This window comes from Melanotaenia boesemani, chromosome 15 (assembly GCF_017639745.1).
Source record: "Melanotaenia boesemani isolate fMelBoe1 chromosome 15, fMelBoe1.pri, whole genome shotgun sequence".
Taxonomy (NCBI): domain Eukaryota; kingdom Metazoa; phylum Chordata; class Actinopteri; order Atheriniformes; family Melanotaeniidae; genus Melanotaenia; species Melanotaenia boesemani.
Genome location: NC_055696.1, coordinates 7,168,158 through 7,189,514, shown reverse-complemented (window position 1 = coordinate 7,189,514; position 21,357 = coordinate 7,168,158). Strand labels below are relative to the sequence as shown.

The 21,357-nt window shown below is 40.2% G+C and overlaps 3 protein-coding genes across 6 annotated transcripts; 1 reads left to right on the top strand and 2 right to left on the bottom strand.

Annotated features, from left to right (window-relative positions):
- Positions 1-22: 22 nt before the first annotated feature.
- On the top strand, positions 23-15,281 carry si:dkey-125i10.3 (titin). Of its 3 annotated transcripts, none has more exons than XM_042008121.1 (11): positions 23-71; positions 625-661; positions 744-834; positions 1,049-1,126; positions 7,707-7,766; positions 7,962-8,054; positions 8,138-9,240; positions 9,274-14,305; positions 14,432-14,491; positions 14,589-14,691; positions 14,776-15,281. In XM_042008121.1, exons 2-11 carry the CDS (start codon positions 652-654, stop codon positions 14,872-14,874), a joined length of 6,729 nt encoding a protein of 2,242 aa, XP_041864055.1. In that variant the 5' UTR covers positions 23-71; positions 625-651; the 3' UTR covers positions 14,875-15,281. The 3 variants fall into 3 exon arrangements, with proteins under 3 accessions (XP_041864055.1, XP_041864056.1, XP_041864054.1); XM_042008122.1 differs by having other exon boundaries at positions 8,138-10,305; positions 10,339-14,305; XM_042008120.1 differs by having other exon boundaries at positions 8,138-14,305.
- LOC121654155 lies at positions 1,861-6,143 on the bottom strand. Its single transcript, XM_042008124.1, has 2 exons — positions 5,895-6,143; positions 1,861-5,317 (listed from the first exon to the last, which is right to left on the bottom strand). Exon 2 carries the CDS (start codon positions 5,305-5,307, stop codon positions 4,009-4,011), a length of 1,299 nt encoding a protein of 432 aa, XP_041864058.1. The 5' UTR covers positions 5,308-5,317; positions 5,895-6,143; the 3' UTR covers positions 1,861-4,008.
- On the bottom strand, positions 15,177-20,161 carry plp1b (proteolipid protein 1b). 2 transcript variants are annotated; one of them, XM_042008126.1, is made up of 7 exons: positions 20,001-20,161; positions 17,873-18,059; positions 17,612-17,768; positions 17,177-17,354; positions 16,831-16,904; positions 16,570-16,635; positions 15,177-15,965 (listed from the first exon to the last, which is right to left on the bottom strand). In XM_042008126.1, exons 1-7 carry the CDS (start codon positions 20,002-20,004, stop codon positions 15,894-15,896), a joined length of 738 nt encoding a protein of 245 aa, XP_041864060.1. In that variant the 5' UTR covers positions 20,005-20,161; the 3' UTR covers positions 15,177-15,893. The 2 variants fall into 2 exon arrangements, with proteins under 2 accessions (XP_041864060.1, XP_041864059.1); XM_042008125.1 differs by lacking the exon at positions 20,001-20,161 and adding an exon at positions 18,440-18,855.
- Positions 20,162-21,357: the final 1,196 nt, after the last annotated feature.

Below are 21,357 nucleotides of genomic sequence, written 5' to 3'. Positions count from 1 at the left end.
AGTCTGCATGACATAAAGACCCAGGGGAGGCTCAACGCCGTCTGCTCTGACAACACAGCTGACACAAACAGGTGAGAATTCGACATGACCCAACAGCCGATCTCACACTAGTTATGATTTCATGTGCATTGACTCGAATGCACAGTAAGAGCTCATTACATGTCAGAATTGCTTTCATTTTCTATGCATGAAGAATTTGACCTGGTTAACTGGTGCTGGCACATCATAAAATAGATTCATTATAAGAGCTTAAAATCGAAGAGCAGGTCAAAATGTTAAAGAGCTCAGAGAGAATTCACATAAGATGCAGTGAATGGCAAGACAAGACACTGTAAATAAAGGGCGGGTTAAAAAGTCAGATCTACAGCTACACTTATATTCTGCTAAACACCTTGATTAGTTACAAGGAAATAATATCTTAAACTTTCATAATGCAACTGAAGAATTTTTTTTCATGCAGTTTTACAAGCTGTGATTTTGGCTTTTTTAGGCAGTGTTTTTGTTACTTTTCTAAATGTATGAAGTACAATTAATAATAATAATAATAATAAATTATATGTTTGGAAAAAGAGATATTGTTTGGGTAATAAATGAACCTTACCCATCTGTGAATTACTTCCTCAGGGTGAACATTTGCGAAACATCAGCATCATGTCAAAAGGCAAGCCATTAATTTTTCATTGTTTTATCTAAGTTATTAGAAATATTGCAGTGTGATAATATTCTTGCTGTGTGTCCTGCAGATGTTGACAGATCCCAGGTACTTCGAAACATCAGGGTGCGGCATACGCTGAAAAACGATGGCAGTTGGATTCACAAATCAAAAGATGACAAGTTGAGTTACGGTTTCATTTCAACCTGAATGTCCAGGTTTCTTTCATCTTTGTGCCGTGTTGCTACATGACTAAGCATTAGTGTGTATCTTAAATAAGCATAAAATCTGCCAGTATTGTTTTCTTTATGGTTGTGTATAAATCCCTCCCCCACTTTTGTTAGATAAAAGGTGCAGCAAATTTGCCACAAAATCACAGCTTCTCTTGCCTTGCAGGACGGACCATGACGGGGAAAGTAAACCTGCTGCAGCGAGACAGAAGTCATACGTCCTGCTGACAGCCAGGAGATTTGAGTGAGTGCTCCCAATACTACATTTGCAGATCACCAATCTCAAATTATTTTAAAGATGTATGATGTGTATAGGTTAAATACTGTTTCTGATTTTTGAAAATGAAACCATGTGGTACACAAAAACTCGACCCTTATCTCTAAAATGTTTTACTGAAATCCATTTTGATCTTAAGAACAAGGTGATTCCAGTTCTCTGAGATTGTCCTATAACTTCACTGCATCAGTTAATTGTAACTAAAATTATTCCAGGCTGCAAGCACAAATCACCATCTGTGGTATTAACATATGTAAACATTAACTTGGCCCTCAGCAGTTCTGCTGCATCCATTGAAACCTACAATGTGGTGCCTTACGACCTGTACTTCAGCTGTTTGGTGAGCATTAATATAAATACATATTTGAGTATTCCCCAGCACAGGCGAACTAGATTATTTGCCTTTAATTACTCAAGAAAAAATATATAATGAAAGCCTAAAATAGAAATCTGTTGTTTGTGTTTTGATCAAGGTCTTATATGATGCTTAAAAGAATAATAATTTTTTTTACCTGTAATTTGAATAAAAAATTACACAAAAATACACAAATCTCCGCTTCACAGTTAACAGACTGTAAAAATTCTGATAAGTGTGTAGACGGTTATCCTACATACATGACACATATCAATGTAATTCAGCTCAATACAGTAAGATGTATGGACAAATTTGCACAGAAAATATATTGTAAAAACATCTTTATTTTGGATTTTCCCCCTGAGATCAGGCTGTATGGTCAGTTCTTCCATGGGAATATCAATCAGCACATACAGCGTTTGAACACATTGACAACCCTTCCAATTTAACAACAGAGCTCAACTTCACTCAGTGGTTGCATCATTTTTAACACAAAATATTCAACTATGAAGTGACCAGGAACACTCAGAATATTCAAGCAAAGGAATAACTCAGTCACAGTAGTCTGTGGTTTCTTACACATAATAATAATGGAGTTGCAATGGGCTGCAATGAAAAAAAAAAAGTTACATTTTTCTTTTGCTTTACTTCTGCACTTCCTTTGATCCACAATGAAACTGAGCTGTATCAAACCTGTACCGTTACATTCAGAAACAAAAACTAGAAAAGCTAGTTCACCTGCTCCCTCACTGACGGCTGAAGTGACAGACTGCATCTGTAATTTTACAACTGCAGCTGTAAGAGAGCACATCTGTCAGTGTGACTGTTGTTGTGGCCGTACTTAGGAGTTTTACAACACTAGCAGGGACATATGTTTTAATGGTTAACATTAAACATGCAGTGGTTGCTGGATTGTTGCACTGCACTATACTTGCACCTGAACTCCGGTAGGATGTTGGTAACATATCTCTCACAGAGGGTTCAAATGGTAAAGCTGGACATATCATTTGCATCATGAACTGAACTAACATCACTTATCCATGCAGCAACGGGGTCACTATCACAGCCAGGCTAGCAGCCAAATACTGTGGTCTGTGTAGCATTTTAAATTAAGAAAAATGTAAATATACTAAATACTGATACTAAATATATCACATGAAACAGCACATCTCTTTTTTAACATCATCAGTCTGTCACTTAACTGGCAGTGTATTATAAAAAGAATGGATTAAGCCATCTGACATTTATTTACATGGACATATTAGTTATCAGAAGTTTTGGTAACATAACACTTCAGTGCAGAGGGAGGCAGTAACTATTTACAGTATTCAACAAGGGGAACTGGGAGACTGCAAGGATACAAAAAATTAAAGTAGGAAGAGGCAGAAAAAAACAGAAATTGCACTACATGAGTGAAATCGTAGTCTACACCAAAAAAGCTTTAAAAAACAAAAAACACTGAGGTCCAACAAAGACGGTGCTTTACACACTGAAGACAAGACAAACAACTGCTGACTGACAGCTTGGTGGCTAATAACCTTTAAATTGGAGCAACTACTTGTTTTTATAACTTCTGTGACAGTTCAAACAGAACAATCTAAAATGTATTCTTTGAAAAGATTTTGAATACTTTAGATATTTCTGATTTACCTTGGTTAAGAAGTTGTTGTGGAATTTTTCCCTTTACCAATGACCAGTGAGAAATTAAGAAAATAATAACCTAAGCTGAACCGAGTCATCTTTATCCTTTAAGAGAGAAGTCACACACACACATCAGTTGTTCACACACTGGAAATGGAGAAATTCTTTGCCTGTGCAGAGTGAGCTCAGTGTTTTATACCCTTATATTCCTCTGCTGGGCAGATTAAACTGACGGAGGCCTTATCTTACACTCATTTTCTGGCTAGAAACTGTTGGAAACACAAAACAATGGTATCTTCTTCTACAGCGTCTGACCTTGGATGCAGGTGTTTCATTCCCCCAGTTTTGCACAACGAGCTTGATACTCCTTTGCAACTGAATGAATACACGTTCCTTCTCTGTTTCCTACTGAGCGCGCTACAGATATGAATGAGATATACAGTACCGGTCATAAGTTTGGACACACTTTCTCATTGGATTTAATGGGAAAATGTGTCCAAACTTTTGACTAGTGCTGTACTTGTAAAATATATTTGTATAATAATAGAAGGATTACTTCACTAGCAAACCATCATTAGTAAAACCATTAGATCATTAAAATCTGTCTCCACAAAGTGCTGCAGCTGAGCAAGTAAATCTGAGCATATTGTTGACAAATAATTAATGACGACATCGCTTTCTTCTGGTGGGGATGGTGCATGACACTGTGCATGATACTAAAACAGTAATGTGTAGCAATTCAGCATTTTAAATGGAAAACAAGTCAGAGTTGATTGGATTTAGTTGATTTATGCAGCCACCCAGTTCCCCCCTAGACACTGACTCCAGGACAGGTTGATAGGTTAGTAATGAGCTAGGGGGAATGTTCATCCACTACAAGCTCTCCCACAGAGTGCACACCTTGAGCCAACAATGACAGGGAGGGTCCAGCGGCAGGGCCAATGCTAAGGGATGGCATTAAATGACCCTCATTACTGATGCATTGGTTCAGCGGGTAGATGCCACATTTCCTAAAGCCTTCCTTCACAATTCTGACTCCTTCCTCTTCCTTTGCTACCTGATAGGCTCCTTTAAATACACCTGAGAACTCCTTTTTGCTGACTGCAAAGTATGCATCAGTGGCACAGCCATCACCTATGAGTGATGCAAAACGCTGCTTCAGAACCACAAACAGACCGACATCGAGCGGCTGTAGGATATGTGAGCAATGAGGTGGAAGGCACAGAAGAATTATGTCCTCTTTGCGAGCTGATTCCACCACCTCCAGGTTCACAGGTGACTTGTGACCATCAAAAATCAGCAGAAGTGGGCGCTCCTTTGGTGCATGAACTAGAAAATGTTTAAGAAACCATTTCTTAAAGAGGTCTGAATTGACATAACCAGAGTCTGACCACCCATAGAGGGCATTTGGTGGCCCTTGTGTTTTGTAACATACTCCTCCTGGATAGGTCTTTGAGTAGATAATAAATGGAGGAATGTCCTCTCCAGCTGCATTAAAGGAAGCCAGGACAGAGATGTGGTCCCTCGAAGTTGGCGTTGGCTTGTAGCCAAGACTGGCCGATTTGGGAAGAATCACTCTTTTCCTTCCCAGCTGAAAGCCAATCTCATTGCAGTTGTAGATTTGGAGAGGCTTTTCTCTGAGTTTGTGTGTGTCTATGACAGTGCTCAGCAGACAATAAAACTGATCCACAGCTTCCTTCCTCACACACACTGTCCTCCCACGGATAACATTGTCTGCTGGCTGAATAGTAATATTCTTTTCTTGTCGTTTTCTAAAATTGAGCCACCATGTCTGGCCCAGCTTGGAAAATGCCACCCTCCGGTGCTGGCGCTTATAAATCGATGATGCAAAGGACACCACCTGCTGCTTGGTAAGTGGAAATCCATGCTTGGACATGTACAAGGAGAACTCTACCAACAATTCCTCATCAGCAGATGTTATAAGCTGAGCTGGCCCGCTGCGACAGCCTGGTGTCACCCGCCCGCTTACTCTGTCCCCAAGTGAGGATTTTGGAACTCCAAACTCTTTGGCAGCCTGTCTCACCGTGCATCTTCCTGACTTCACCTCTATCAGTGCTCGTTCCATTGTTTCCTCTGTCCATTTCTTCTTTTTCTTACGTCCAATTTTGTCAAGATGGTTTCTCGATGGCATGTTTTTATTTCTAGGATTGCACAAAAAAGGCAGACATGAATGAATCATAATATATATATCATAATATTGTATTTAATGACTTTGCAAGCTACTGTAAAAAAAAATAATAATTAAAAGAAAAAAAAAACCAAACACACACACACACATTATATCTATCTATCTATCTATATATATATATATATATATATATAAAATTTGGACACACTTTCTCATTGGATTAAACTGGAAAGTGTGTCCAAACTTTTGACTGGTGCTGTATTTGCCCAACTATAAGCAATTATACGTTTGCACCTTCAAAAGGGTCTTAAAGAATCATTTAACTTCTCACTGTTTTCTTGTACGTGTAATTCCATATTCTTCAACACAGACAGTGTTGACATAACGACTCCGATAAAGTTAAAGTTAAGACCAGTTTTCTGAACCTACCAACAGGGTCTTTAAATCCACCACGAACAGATCTGACATCTATCCGGTTCTTAACGCAGACATTCCCTCACTGATCACTTTTAGGTCATACGGTGCTTTCACTTTATGTTACAGTCGAAGATTTCTTATCATGCGACAACAGAAAACATCGAAGGACTTACAGGTCTTGAAGGGGTCCTGCTTGATCGGAGGACGATTCGCGCTGTGTTGGTTGTGTCGTTGCGTACTTGCTGTTTGTGAACTACAATATTGTAATGATTAAGAACTCTTGAAACAATATTTGAAATAGAAACGATAACAAATAAACAGGTTTTGACCTATTGTAGTCACTATAAATGACTCAGCTACCAATGTTTGAAAATACGCGGCATACTAACTGTCCTAGCATAAAGCTACTATCTTCTGAACTCAGAATTAACCGGATGTCAAGTAAGGATCCTTTTCAAAAGAAAGGTATTTAACTTTCGGTTACAAAAATAAGACACCAAAGTTCCACATACTGTCGGAGAAATATGTGTAAACGTTGAAACTAAAATAGATTGTAAATTTAAAATATGGCTGTTTGACAAAAACAAACAAAAACAACAACAATAAAAACAAACAAACAAGCAAAAAACAAAAACAAACGGTTTCATTCTGTTTATATTCTATTGCGCTTTGTCATTTTCATCCATTTATTTTTTTTAGGAATGAACATTTGAGACAAAAATGCATGCATTTTCTTTTTCTAAAGATAGCTTATGGTATATGGGGGTAACCTCTGACTCTGGTCACTTAATAATAAGTAACATATTTTTCATTTTTTTTACTTTCAGGGTGGGTGAGCAATAGCTGGATCATATAATCATATGACTATATAGCTGTGAGGGACTGAGCAGTTTTGGGGCATTTTATATACCCCACAGGGCCCTTAAAATAGGTTAAATGATGAAAAATTAACTCAAATAATAAGAGCAAGTTAAAATGACTCCAAACTAACTGTTCTACAGAGCCAAATTGACATACCACACAAGAAACAAAGGGGACTTAAATACTGACTAACCACACTAAACAGACACACAAAGGAAATGAATACAACTCGTAATCCTCTGACCTCCTTGATGGAGCAGCACTTTCTATATATAACAGTGCTGCAGTCTAGAGGGCTTCTTTTTCCTGATGCCAGCATCTATCAGCAACCACACAGACCCCCAGCCCTGGTAAAACAAGAAAAAGTAAATTAGCAAAGTTGAACATACAAAAGATAACTGGATGTGCAACTATAAATAGAACAAATATGCTTCAACAATGTCAATAAGAATGAATATGTTAACAAATGTGTGCAGTGTATGTGCAGAGTATATGCCACTACACAAACTAATAATGATAAGTGTTGGTGCATGGGGGTTACACACTGCATAGCTATAGGGCTGCAGGGGTGGCCATCACAATTGTACAAATCGAGGATTACATCAATAACAAGATGTTATGCCCCAGCAAGCAACATGAGCTGTTCCTCAAATTTGTGTGCCTCTCATTTACCAACCTCTACTCCTGTTGTACTGCAATGTGACTGGTGATATTTACATTGTTAATAAACCCTGTGTTGACATTTAAGCCCGAATTATTTGCTTGTTTCATCAATCACTGCACTCATGTGCTCATAATGCTCATCTTCTAAAACAGAGGTTAGTGCATATTCCTTGTACAGCCATAGGTTATAGAAAAAAAGAACATAAATTAGATGCTGAAATCATCACAAGTCAATGAAAAGTAATTAATCAGTAATCATTACCATTACATTTACATTTACATCATATCTTTTTGACTAAAAATGATCCTAAACTGGATCATTTGACCTTGTTTGCAGTTTTGGAATAAAGTAGCTTAAAGCTGATTAAGTCCTTTACTATTTGAAAAAGCCATCAGCAAAATACAAAATTACAAATGTCAATGTTCTCCTTCAGTTGTTTTTCTTATTCTTACTTCTTTAGATCAGTAGATTCTTCATCAACGTCTCCTCCTCATCAGACAGAGTTTCTTCCATCCAAGAGGTACAGTATGTGTTGAATTCTAATTCAGAATTAAGTGTGAGCCAGTACTTGCTTCTCTGCAAGATTACTTGTCTTAAGCTTTGCATTATTTATCTCAGAGAAGTCTTAACATTTAAACCAAAATTGAAACAAACTAAGTGCTTATACCAGGCGCATTCATCAAGCAAGTTTTCTTGGGTCTGTTCTTTATTGTAGTGCCTCAGCAAATCCAGCACATGGTAAAATTAATAATGCCCAAGAAGAGCCTCAGCCCAAGAAATCAACAGTGGAAACCTGTGCTGACACAAAGTAAGTAAATGAGAACATTTCTAATAATCACATTTGCAAGTATGAAATTCAAAGATGCTGATAAATAACACCCTTTGTTACAGGCCCCAAACATCTACTGATCAACTCAATCAAAATCCTGAGACACAACCTGAAAAATCAATTCCTGACACAAATCCAGAAATCAAGAAGGAAAAAAATATTGCACCAGTAGATGAGTCGAATGTGGAACACAGCAAGAAGGGTGTGGAGATCTCAGCAGATATTGATGTTGAAGAAAATGTCCAACCAGCTGTTTCAGCAACTAAAAATTCAGAGGCAGTTTCTTCTGTGGAACCAGCTGAGCAGCGAACTACTGCTGAAAGTGCTGCAGACAAAAAGGAACATGTACATACACCAACTGACATATCAGACATAGATAGCCGTAAGAAGGTCTCCACTAATACTAATGGGGAAAATAGTGTTACAGTGGTCTCTGATGTGGATGGCACAGCTGAGAGAAATTACAATGTAAAAGTCCCTGTTGCACCTGTAGTTGAGCTAAAACCTCAGAACAAATCTTTACTCAAAATAGAACCAACAAATTCAACAAATCTGAAGGATACAGGGAAGGTTATATGTGGACAACCTACAGCGAAAAGTTTAGAAAAATGCCCGTCACAGCAGGCAGAAAAAGATATAGCAACAGTAAAAGATGTAGCACCAGGAAAAGTGGCACCAGGAGAAGCTGTAGCAACAGTAAAAGATGTGGCACCAGGAAAAGTGGCACCAGGAGAAGCTGTAGCAACAGTAAAAGATGTGGCACCAGTAAAAGATGTGGCATCAGTCAAAGATGTAGCACCAGTAAAAGATGTGGCACCAGGAAAAGTGGCACCAGGAGAAGCTGTAGCAACAGTAAAAGATGTGGCACCAGTAAAAGATGTGGCACCAGGAAAAGTGGCACCAGGAGAAGTTGTAGCAGCAGTAAAAGATGTGGCAAAAGTAAATGATGTAGCACCAGTAAAAGACGTGGCACCAGGAAAAGTGGCACCAGGAGAAGCTGTAGCAGCAGTAAAAGATGTGGCACCAGTAAAAGTGGCACCAGGAGAAGTTGTAGCAACAGTAAAAGATGTAGCACCAGTAAAAGACGTGGCACCAGGAAAAGTGGCACCAGGAGACGCTGTAGCAACAGTAAAAGATGTGGCACCAGTAAAAGATGTGGCACTAGGTAAAGTGGCACTGGGAGAAGTTGTAGCAACAGTAAAAGATGTGGCACCAGGAAAAGTGGCACCAGGAGAAGCTGTAGCAACAGTAAAAGATGTGGCACCAGTAAAAGATGTAGCACCAGTAAAATATGTGGCACAAGTAAAAGATGTGGCACCAGGAGAAGCTGTAGCACCAGTAAAAGATGTGGCACCAGGAAAAGTGGCACCAGGAGAAGCTGTAGCAACAGTAAAAGATGTGGCACCAGTAAAAGATGTAGCACAAGTAAAAGATGTGGCACCAGTAAAAGATGTGGCACCAGGAAAAGTGGCACTGGGAGAAGCTGTAGCAACAGTAAAAGATGTGGCACCAGTAAAAGATGTGGCACCAGTAAAAGATGTGGTACCAGGAAAAGATGTAGCAACAGAAAAAATGGCACCAGGAGAAACTGTAACAACAGTAAAAGATGTGGCACCAGTAAAAGATGTAGCAGCAGTAAAAGATGTGGCACCAGTAAAAGATGTAGCACCAGTAAAAGATGTGGCACCAGGAAAAGTGGCACCAGGAGAAGCTGTAGCAGCAGTAAAAGATGTGGCACCAGTAAAAGATGTAGCAACAGTAAAAGATGTGGCACCAGTAAAAGATGTAGCAACAGTAAAAGATGTGGCACCAGGAAAAGTGGCACCAGGAAAAGCTGAAGCAGCAGTAAAAGATGTGGCACCAACAAAAGATGTGGCACCAGTAAAAGATGTGGCACCAGGAAACGTGGCACCAGTAAAAGATGTAGCAACAGTAAAAGATGTGGCACCAGGAAAAGTTGCACCAGGAAAAGCTGAAGCAGCAGTAAAAGATGTGGCACCAACAAAAGATGTGGCACCAGTAAAAGATGTGGCACCAGGAAACGTGGCACCAGAAGAAGCTGTAGCAGCAGTAAAAGATGTGGCACCAACAAAAGATGTGGCACCAGTAAAAGATGTGGCACCAGGAAAAGTGGCACCAGGAGAAGCTGTAGCAGCAGTAAAAGATGTGGCACCAACAAAAGATGTGGCACCAGTAAAAGATGTGGCACCAGGAAAAGATGTGGCACTAGGTAAAGTGGCACTGGGAGAAGTTGTAGCAACAGTAAAAGATGTGGCACCAGTAAAAGATGTGGCACCAGGAAAAGTGGCACCAGGAGAAGCTGTAGCAACAGTAAAAGATGTGGCACCAGTAAAAGATGTAGCACCAGTAAAATATGTGGCACAAGTAAAAGATGTGGCACCAGGAGAAGCTGTAGCACCAGTAAAAGATGTGGCACCAGGAAAAGTGGCACCAGGAGAAGCTGTAGCAACAGTAAAAGATGTGGCACCAGTAAAAGATGTAGCACAAGTAAAAGATGTGGCACCAGTAAAAGATGTGGCACCAGGAAAAGTGGCACTGGGAGAAGCTGTAGCAACAGTAAAAGATGTGGCACCAGTAAAAGATGTGGCACCAGTAAAAGATGTGGTACCAGGAAAAGATGTAGCAACAGAAAAAATGGCACCAGGAGAAACTGTAACAACAGTAAAAGATGTGGCACCAGTAAAAGATGTAGCAGCAGTAAAAGATGTGGCACCAGTAAAAGATGTAGCACCAGTAAAAGATGTGGCACCAGGAAAAGTGGCACCAGGAGAAGCTGTAGCAGCAGTAAAAGATGTGGCACCAGTAAAAGATGTAGCAACAGTAAAAGATGTGGCACCAGTAAAAGATGTAGCAACAGTAAAAGATGTGGCACCAGGAAAAGTGGCACCAGGAAAAGCTGAAGCAGCAGTAAAAGATGTGGCACCAACAAAAGATGTGGCACCAGTAAAAGATGTGGCACCAGGAAACGTGGCACCAGTAAAAGATGTAGCAACAGTAAAAGATGTGGCACCAGGAAACGTGGCACCAGTAAAAGATGTAGCAACAGTAAAAGATGTGGCACCAGTAAAAGATGTAGCACCAGTAAAAGATGTGGCACCAGGAAAAGTGGCACCAGGAGAAGCTGTAGCAGCAGTAAAAGATGTAGCACCAGTAAAAGATGTGGCACCAGGAAAAGTGGCACCAGGAGAAGCTGTAGCAACAGTAAAAGATGTGGCACCAGTAAAAGATGTAGCACAAGTAAAAGATGTGGCACCAGTAAAAGATGTGGCACCAGGAAAAGTGGCACTGGGAGAAGCTGTAGCAACAGTAAAAGATGTGGCACCAGTAAAAGATGTGGCACCAGTAAAAGATGTGGTACCAGGAAAAGATGTAGCAACAGAAAAAATGGCACCAGGAGAAACTGTAACAACAGTAAAAGATGTGGCACCAGTAAAAGATGTAGCAGCAGTAAAAGATGTGGCACCAGTAAAAGATGTAGCACCAGTAAAAGATGTGGCACCAGGAAAAGTGGCACCAGGAGAAGCTGTAGCAGCAGTAAAAGATGTGGCACCAGTAAAAGATGTAGCAACAGTAAAAGATGTGGCACCAGTAAAAGATGTAGCAACAGTAAAAGATGTGGCACCAGGAAAAGTGGCACCAGGAAAAGCTGAAGCAGCAGTAAAAGATGTGGCACCAACAAAAGATGTGGCACCAGTAAAAGATGTGGCACCAGGAAACGTGGCACCAGTAAAAGATGTAGCAACAGTAAAAGATGTGGCACCAGGAAAAGTTGCACCAGGAAAAGCTGAAGCAGCAGTAAAAGATGTGGCACCAACAAAAGATGTGGCACCAGTAAAAGATGTGGCACCAGGAAACGTGGCACCAGAAGAAGCTGTAGCAGCAGTAAAAGATGTGGCACCAACAAAAGATGTGGCACCAGTAAAAGATGTGGCACCAGGAAAAGTGGCACCAGGAGAAGCTGTAGCAGCAGTAAAAGATGTGGCACCAACAAAAGATGTGGCACCAGTAAAAGATGTGGCACCAGGAAAAGATGTGGCACTGGGAGAAGCTGTAGCAACAGTAAAAGATGTGGCACCAGGAAAAGTGGCACCAGGAGAAGCTGTAGCAGCAGTAAAATATGTGGCACCAGTAAAAGATGTGGCACCAGGAAAAGATGTAGCAACAGAAAAAGTGGCACCAGGAGAAACTGTAACAACAGTAAAAGATGTGGCACCAGGAAAAGCTGAAGCAGCAGTAAAAGATGTGGCACCAGTAAAAGATGTGGCACCAGGAAAAGTGGCACCAGGAGAAGCTGTAGCAGCAGTAAAAGATGTGGCACCAGTAAAAGATGTGGCACTAGGTAAAGTGGCACCAGGAGAAGCTGTAGCAGCAGTAAAAGATGTGGCACCAACAAAAGATGTGGCACCAGTAAAAGATGTGGCACCAAGAAAAGTGGAACTGGAAGAAGCTGTAGCAACAGTAAAAGATGTGGCACCAGTAAAAGATGTGGCACCAGTAAAAGATGTGGCACCAAGAAAAGTGGAACTGGAAGAAGCTGTAGCAACAGTAAAAGATGTGGCACCAGGAAAAGTGGCACCAGGAGAAGCTGTAGCACCAGTAAAAGATGTGGCACCAGTAAAAGATGTGGCACTAGTAAAAGATGTGGCACCAGGAAAAGTGGCACCAGTAAAAGATGTGGCACCAGTAAAAGATGTGGCACCAGGAAAAGTGGCACCAGGAGAAGCTGTAGCAACAGTAAAAGATGTGGCACCAGGAAAAGATGTGGCACTAGTAAAAGATGTGGCACCAGGAAAAGTGGCACCAGTAAAAGATGTGGCACCAGTAAAAGATGTGGCACCAGGAAAAGTGGCACCAGGAGAAGCTGTAGCACCAGTAAAAGATGTGGCACCAGTAAAAGATGTGGCACTAGTAAAAGATGTGGCACCAGGAAAAGTGGCACAAGTAAAAGATGTGGCACCAGTAAAAGATGTGGCACCAGGAAAAGGGGCACCAGGAGAAGCTGTAGCAACAGTAAAAGATGTGGCACCAGGAAAAGATGTGGCACTAGTAAAAGATGTGGCACCAGGAAAAGTGGCACTGGGAGAAGCTGTAGCAACAGTAAAAGATGTGGCACCAGTAGCACCAGTAAAAGATGTGGCACCAGTAAAAGATGTGGCACCAGGAAAAGTGGCACCAGGAGAAGCTGTAGCACCAGTAAAAGATGTGGCACCAGTAAAAGATGTGGCACTAGTAAAAGATGTGGCACCGGGAAAAGTGGCACCAGGAGACGCTGTAGCACCTGTAAAAGATGTGGCACCAGTAAAAGATGTGGCACTAGGTAAAGTGGCACCAGGAGAAGCTGTAGCAACAGTAAAAGATGTGGCACTAGTAAAAGATGTAGCACCAGGAAAAGTGGCACCAGGAGACGCTGTAGCACCAGTAAAAGATGTGGCACCAGTAGCACCAGTAAAAGATGTGGCACCAGTAAAAGTGGCACCAGGAGACGTTGTAGCACCAGTAAAAGATGTGGTACCAGTAAAAGTGGCACCAGGAGACGTTGTAGCAACAGTAAAAGATGTGGTACCAGGAAAAGTGGCACCAGGAGACGCTGTAGTACCAGTAAAAGATGTGGCACCAGTAAAAGATGTGGCACCAGGAAAAGTGGCACTGGGAGAAGCTGTAGCAACAGTAAAAGATGTGGCAAAAGTAAATGATGTGGCACCAGTAAAAGATGTGGCACCAGTAAAAGATGTGGCACCAGGAAAAGTGGCACTGGGAGAAGCTATAGCAACTGCTCCACTTCACAATGTGCAACCAGACCCTGATATTATATCTGAAACACCTGTTGCTAAACCTGCCATCCAGTCCGTAGAGTGTGAATTGGAGCTTGCTGCCTCAGCAAAGCCAGTTTTAAAGAGCAATGCAGAGGAGGTAGTTAAGTGTGAACTTCAGTGTGTTGAGAATGCTATTATTGGACAAAGTGTTGAGCCAACACCTGAGGGTGAGATAGACCACACACTGGAGCTAAACATCGAAGATGCTGTTAAATCTGTGCCTGATTCAGATGCTCAATCTGTTAAGGTTAACTTAGCTGAGAGAGCCATTAATCTGACTGATGCATTAGATGTTGAGGCACCCACAGCTGAAGCAGTTCCTGAGCCGGTGGCACATTCAGAACAGTCCCTCCCAGAGGAATCTGGACTGAAGCAACAGTGTGATGAGACCAACAGGTGAGTAAGATTTTACAAAAAAAGAATACAATGGCATTCTTGGTGTTTGCATTGTATCTTGTTTTAATCAGAGAGAGAAAAAAAATGCATCAAGTTGTTGACTGCTATTTTTTTTCTTTTTTGTAGTTCTGAAGTGTTTCAAAAGCCTGCACAGGAGCAACGTTCTACTGAAACTGATATCCCTGTGTAGGTTTCTAATATCTCAAATAATCTTCCCATTATTTTAATATAGAATGACAATTTATGCACCAAAGGGTCATAATCTTTAAACTCTATTCCACAGCAAAGGCAAAGCAGTGTGTGCTTACTGTAATCAAACCCTTGATGGAAATGTCAAGATAACACTAAGTGACCCTCCATTGACCTGCCATCCAGAGTGCCTTAAGGTTTGTTACGTCATATTCTATCTGAGATTTAATATATAATCCTGGCTGTTTTTGCATATTTTAATACTGTGTATGTTTTTGCAGTGTGACATTTGTTCTAAGGCGCTGGGAGATTTACTGACCTCTATGTTCCTGCATGACAAAGTGATCCAATGTGGTGACTGCTTTTCTAAGACTCTCTGAATATCTGAAGCCTATGTGGGACAAATATGTCATCAGGGAGCATTCAATGCATACTATGAATAATGAGCTGTGTGGACTGAAAACTTTGCCACTGTAGCTCAAACTCTGTGTTCTGTTTTTCTTAATTATTTTTTCTCAGTCAGGGATGACATATGGTACTATCATGTTTAAGAATTGTGTAATTAAAACATTCGGCAGCAGTAATTACCACATGTGCTTAAATCCAACACCTCACAATCAGCATATATGGCTTTAATACAACATACTGTGAATGACTTAAATAAAAATGACAATTGAATGCCTAAGATTTAAGTGGTTTAATAAGCCTTAATTACAAGCAAGCACACACAAGACTAATTAGTTGGAGATCGGTTACCAACCCTTTTGTAACATATTCTAAGTAATAACCAGAACACGTTCTTACATACAGTGTCATTTAAACAAAGCAAAAATGAGTCGTGAAAGAATGTATAGTAAATATGTTGTGAAATGAAAAGCTGCAAGGGAAACTGTGGTACATTCAACTTTACCTGCTTTAGTTCCACACTGTTGATATGCAAAATGGTGACAACTAGGCAGCAGCAAAACCATATTCAGAACCAATATGTGCATCAGTAAACACTGAATAGTGTGCACAGTTATGACTTGCAAAGCAAGCTGTCATTGCTCTTAATTATTCATGAAACGTCATACATCACAACGAGCACCAGTGAAGCCACACAAAAAGCATAAAATAAGAGATACACCCTGCAAAAGGAAAATAAACAACAAAGCTAAGAGAATCATCTGAGAGGATGACTTGTGGAGCAGGCCAAAGCTCATTACCAGGTGTGAATTAGCTTCATCTCTCTGTCTGTTGTTCGTACATAACAGTGATGGGAAACAAGTGACACAAGAAAACAAACAAACATATAATCCAGGTTCAGAGTTGCTGTTTTATGGAAGAATATAATTTAAATCAAGTGTTGCATGTGATGACTGTCCATCTCATAGCCAGATGATGGTGATGAATGGGACACTTAGCGGATTCCTTTTCTGCCCAGGAACCGCAAGACTGCATAGTTGTAGGTGGTGGCAACCAGATACAGGAACTGCAAAGGCAGATATGAATAGAGGAGGGATGAAAGAAGAAAAAATAGTATGAAAACTGTTAATCTAGATAACCACTGACATTAAACAGCATCTGCAAAAAGACTATATACTCATTTTGCTAACTGATAGTTGAAATAAACAAAACAAAATATAGTCATGCAAATATGGTTTTGACTTAAAATCATCCACATGTTAAAAACCAATTTGGTATATTATTTCCTAAAGATAAATGAGGAAACACATGCTTTTTTTTATTTTAACACCCACAGTAGTAAAACATGCTGAAAGTTTGCCAAATAAATCATATACATAATGTATGTGGAAAGCAGCAATAAGGATATTTTTTGAGTCAAAAATTGTTCCTCTGAAAACATTTTGTTCACTGATGTGTTTCAGGAATATTGAGAGTAAAAGAGACACTTTTTATGTTGCAAGATGCCTTGACAACCAAAAACTACATTTCAACCTTTCCATTCCCTCTCATTTTGATTTAACAAACATTCAGATATTCATCTTTGAATCATTTGATTCATTTACACAAGCAGACCTAAACAACAACAACAACAACAACAAAAAACATGTACAAAGTAAACAATTACTCACCAGTGCTAAGAGAGTGATCCCAGCCCCAGCAAATGCAGCTATATACAAGTCATAGGTGACATAGAACTGTGAGACATAACAAATGAAGGTAGTTTAATATATTTGAAGAAGTCAGGCATCAGCCATTGATGAAAAATGCTCATTATCATGCAGCACAAATATAAATGATACATAGTAGATTTTAATATCAATTTCTAAACATTGATTTTAATATGATTTTGCAATGTTTTGTAAAAAGAAAACTTGGATTCATATACTCACTTCGCTGGCTTTGCAGATAGATGCCAAGGACATTCCACAGACCTTGCCTGGCATTGCATTCCAAGGAAGCAGACCTTAAATCAACACACAACGTGAATGAGGGATCTCTTACCAATGCTGAATCGTGACTAGCTATGACGCAAGCAAGCTCCCACTTATGTGCAACATACCAGGGAAACAGAAGTAGAGAAATTAAGATGAAGTTGTAGATATTTCTGTCATTTCACATTTAATTCAACCAGCAGTCTTGCAGTCACTCCCCACTGATTAATTCATTGCTCTCACAAGGACACATTAACATTTTCATCAGGGGGACATTCGGTCAATCATTATGAGAACAACCCACCATACTGCCTGGCGTCCATGCAAACCCAGCCATGCTGATTAATGCTGGGGGTAGTTTCAGCCAGGATGTTGATGTTGTGGCACGTCTGCTCCATGTTGAACAAGAAGAAGACTGGAATGGCAGTGAAGGCAAACACTCCCAGCCAGATGAAGGCCAAGATGTATGTCACCACAATGAACTGTAAAACACAGAAGTTACGGACTTGTAGCCTAGGTGCTCAGGCGTCAGTGTGATGAATGTGGTGTCATTAAGTGAGATATCAGCCATAATGTATGTTTCTGGATAAAAATCTTAGAAACAAAGAACATTTCATTGAGCTTAGGAGCTAAATGCAGGCCAGCATGTAGTATCTTAAGAATTAACTGACATCATATTTCCCCTCCTTCTTTATCTCCTCCCCTCCTCCCCCACCGCCTCTCCCACTCATGCTCTCACCGTCAAGCTGAGGCAGCGGCCACACTGGGTACTCCTGAATTCACCAAAGGTTTGCTTGACCGCACTTGTTGTGTAGAAACCCTCGGCCAGCAGCAGGATACCATAGAGGAAGAAAAATGATGCCAGACCATAGATCACATACTGGAAGTATTTGATACTGGGAAAGTCACAGGAAGAAGTTAGTCAGACAGTGAAATGAAGTCATTCCTCAGAGAAAATAGATTTTTAAAAAGCTGCTGAATTTATGGAAGCATCACTCACAAAGAGGCCATGACCACATAGTCCTGAACGTTGCGGGCAAAGTAAGTCTCAACGAGGACTTCAGTCTGGGCCAGCGCTTCATGCCCACAGCCACAAAATAATGCCATGCCAGCATAGCACAGCAAGGTTGCCACCAAGGATGGGTAGGGCACTGCCCCAATGCACCGGATACAGCAATCATAACAACCTGAGGGGGCATAATATATCAGCACACAGGCGGCACACACCGCACATATAACCACACAGCACATTTATGCCACGGTAGGGGATTCTTTCACCCTGTGGGGGAGCTATGGAAAAGGCCTTGGTCTGTCTGCAGATCCATGAGCATACACCAAAACCCCACCAACGGCCAAGAAAGCAACAAAAGAAAAAAAAAAAAAGACAGCAGTGACAAACAAGATTTCAAGCAGCGATTCCCAATAAAGCGTCCAAATAAAAGCAGCCACCACTGACTTCACAACAATCTCATGCAATTCTTCCAGGGTAAGTGGCGGTGTTGAAGCAGGTAGCAAATATCCAAAATGTTAATAAATGCATTGCCAGAAATGGGATAGAGGAAAGCACCTAAGGCTTTGCAAAGCCAAGGCTGCCTGACCGGAAACATTTGCTGCCTCAGATGCTGTACTCCACAACGAGAAAGATCCCAGTGCCAAGCAGTGCTGTACAGTGCTGCCTACAAGGTATTGCTACTGTACAATAATTCTCTCTGCGCTGATTTCATTCGTATGTGAAAGCTCTTCTGCTTGTGCCAACACTTCAGAGCTTAGTTCTTACTAAATCTGGTCCAGCCCTCTTTCTCCAGCAGTCACAGGCGTCACCGGGCCAGTTAGGGATGGTGGTGAAAAACTGGCTTCAGGGTCTTGAAGAAAAAGCTTCTCTTTGTGGCTGTAGATACAATATCCATTGTGTTTGCAGTGACCGGGAGGAACAAAGGGCAATGATGTAAAACAAACAAAGACCATCGTGCCACAATACACAAACGCACACACTTATAATGTACTATGTGGGGTTGGAGGGGGTCACCCGGACCATCTCAACACAACTGGCAATGTCTCTACTCAGACCACCCTCCATCCACAGCTGGCTGAGATTGGTACCATGGCACTGAGTGTCAATGTTTGCAGGGGCTGAGTTCAAGTGTTCAAAGAGTGGGTGGAAGCGTAATGAATGGAGGGGGGCAACTTAAGTATCATCATAACAACAACAACCTTTCTTAATATGACATTTTTGCAGGCTCTGAAATCCTTGGGTGTCATAAAGTACCTTATCTTTAATTTCAATATTTCTGTCAGTATCTGCCAGGGAAGAGAGACTCCAAGTTAAACAAACTGCTTGCAAAGTATAAATAGAAACAGCAGGAAGGCTGATAGTCCCAAAAATAATAGTGCTTGCAGACACCCACACTTCAGCTGTGCCCTGTTGCAGCAGTGGTTGTGGTGAAATAGAGAAAAATCCCATCATAGTGTGTTTGGATTCTCTGCAAAAGGCACAAATGCCTCTGCAGCAGTTTCAGGATAATTAATAAAAATGTCAAAGCTGTTAAAACAGTCCTATGTGCGTAAGCACACAGGTTGTTTGTAAGAATAAAAGTGGTTAGCAGGATTGGTTTAGCTCTGCAGCTTTCATGGAAATTTGCTAATTTCTACACATGTGAGAGTATCTGACCTCTTTCACATGAGTGACCTGGCATGGCCTTGGCATGACAGGAGTTGCTGCCCATCTCTCTCAGCCACTCTGGTTCTGGTTAGATTATGGTCAAATGAGGTTAGAGGAGGCAATGTAGACTTCTTTCGTTACTGAAAAAATAATCCCAGCCGAACCCATGTGCTGTTTCCAAAGATGCTTTCTGAAACTACCTTTACACAGAATAATATTACATGTGAGGAGTATGAGCAAAAGGTGAATCAGTAAATTAGTGAATCAGGCTGATCTAAAAAAGTCATTCATGTATCACAACACAGAATCACTTTACATTAAACTCTACCCACAGTGCAAGAGGGCAGCATAATGTCTAAGGATGGAAATTATATATTAAAAGGCAGCATTAGTAAGTTATTGAAAACCACAGTTTTCAAATCACATTTATAAGAAATGATAAGAGTTATTAAATATTCTGTGCACTCACCCATGTCCGGTAAGAAGTGTGGGGATATTGAAGTTAAGCTGGGTGGCTTTGTGACTCTGATATGAGGATATGAGAAGTTATTCCCCACCACTCCTATATGAATCTGACTCGCGCTTTTGTCTCATCAACAATAGATAGACCACATCTCCCCGAGTCACATCTTAAAGTCACAAAGTCCCATTTCAGCTGCCAGTCATTATTTATATAGCCACTGGGACAAGGAGAAGGCCAAAATCCCAACCTAAACAGTTCTCTGATTTATGATGTCACACACACATTATTTTATTTGTTCTGACAAATACCTCCTTTCTCAGTTTTTCTTTACACTAAAATATGCATGTAATTGCATGTAATGTAATATATATATATATATATATATATATATATATATATATATATATATATATATATATATATATATATATAAATGGCAGTCTTTGCATGTACATTGCACACAGTGTTTCAATCTCAAAGCTTTAACAGGTTCATACAATTCACCCAATCTAAATGAAGTAATAGTTCATATTTTTAAAATTTAACTCACTTAATTAAAAATGACTTGACAATGTTTGATTTTGACATGCTTTAACCACAGCTTTTGTTCACACTGATTTGCAGGGTGCATTAATTATGTTTCAAAGGTTTGTGTGTTTATTGTAAGCAAACTGGTGTTGGCTGCATTTTCCATGTGCTAGATGTCAACACCATATAGACAGTCGGATGCTCTCTAAAGCAGCATATTCAGAAACACAGAGTTAAGAAGTATGCTGAGACAAAAGAGTGAAATAAATCGAAATGTCTAAGACTGACATTGATGAAGTTGACTAACAACGGTGACATTGATGGTTGGGTCCAGCTGCTGCCCTCCTTCCCTCCCTCCCTCATGTTTGACCCAGTTGATGTCAAAGCCGGGTTCATGACAAAGAAGCCAGTGTGGAGCAAGAGAAAACACCATGCTTTTTTTTCTAAAAGAAAAAGCCTTGATCCTCATTTTAACTCACAATTTTAAGCTGACAACATGCAATTTGAATAAACAAAAAACAAACAAAAATCTAAAAAAAATTTCATTATAATACATTTAACCAAATTCAGTTTTGAATTAAAGGCCATAATAGGGAAGTGACCCCAAACTTTTGAACGGTAGTGTATATATATATATATATATATATATATATATATATATATATATATATATATATATATATATAATAGCCTGCTGGATTCTGGTTTCCATTCTGTAGCCTTTTATCTCTCAAAAACCAAGAGCAATAAGAGATCAAGTAATTAGTATGTAGAAAGGATTAATGAAACACACTGGAAGTGAAGTGCAGAGGAATGATGCCTTTGAAATCTCTGA

What these genes read in the sequence shown, in the direction of transcription:
- si:dkey-125i10.3 (XM_042008120.1), top strand. An exon ending in GAGTTTCTTCCATCCAAGAG is followed by an intron (nt 7,767 to 7,961) that starts GTACAGTATGTG and finishes TCTTTATTGTAG; the next exon opens with TGCCTCAGCAAATCCAGCAC. An exon ending in CAGTGTGATGAGACCAACAG is followed by an intron (nt 14,306 to 14,431) that starts GTGAGTAAGATT and finishes TCTTTTTTGTAG; the next exon opens with TTCTGAAGTGTTTCAAAAGC.
- LOC121654155 (XM_042008124.1), bottom strand. Translation starts at nt 5,307, where the DNA reads ATGCCATCGAGAAACCATCTTGACAAAATTGGACGTAAGAAAAAGAAG.
- plp1b (XM_042008125.1), bottom strand. Translation starts at nt 18,479, where the DNA reads ATGTTTCCGGTCAGGCAGCCTTGGCTTTGCAAAGCCTTAG. An exon ending in TATGTGGTCATGGCCTCTTT is followed by an intron (nt 17,769 to 17,872) that starts GTGAGTGATGCT and finishes TGACTTTCCCAG; the next exon opens with TATCAAATACTTCCAGTATG. An exon ending in GGATCACTCTCTTAGCACTG is followed by an intron (nt 15,966 to 16,569) that starts GTGAGTAATTGT and finishes CTGCCTTTGCAG; the next exon opens with TTCCTGTATCTGGTTGCCAC.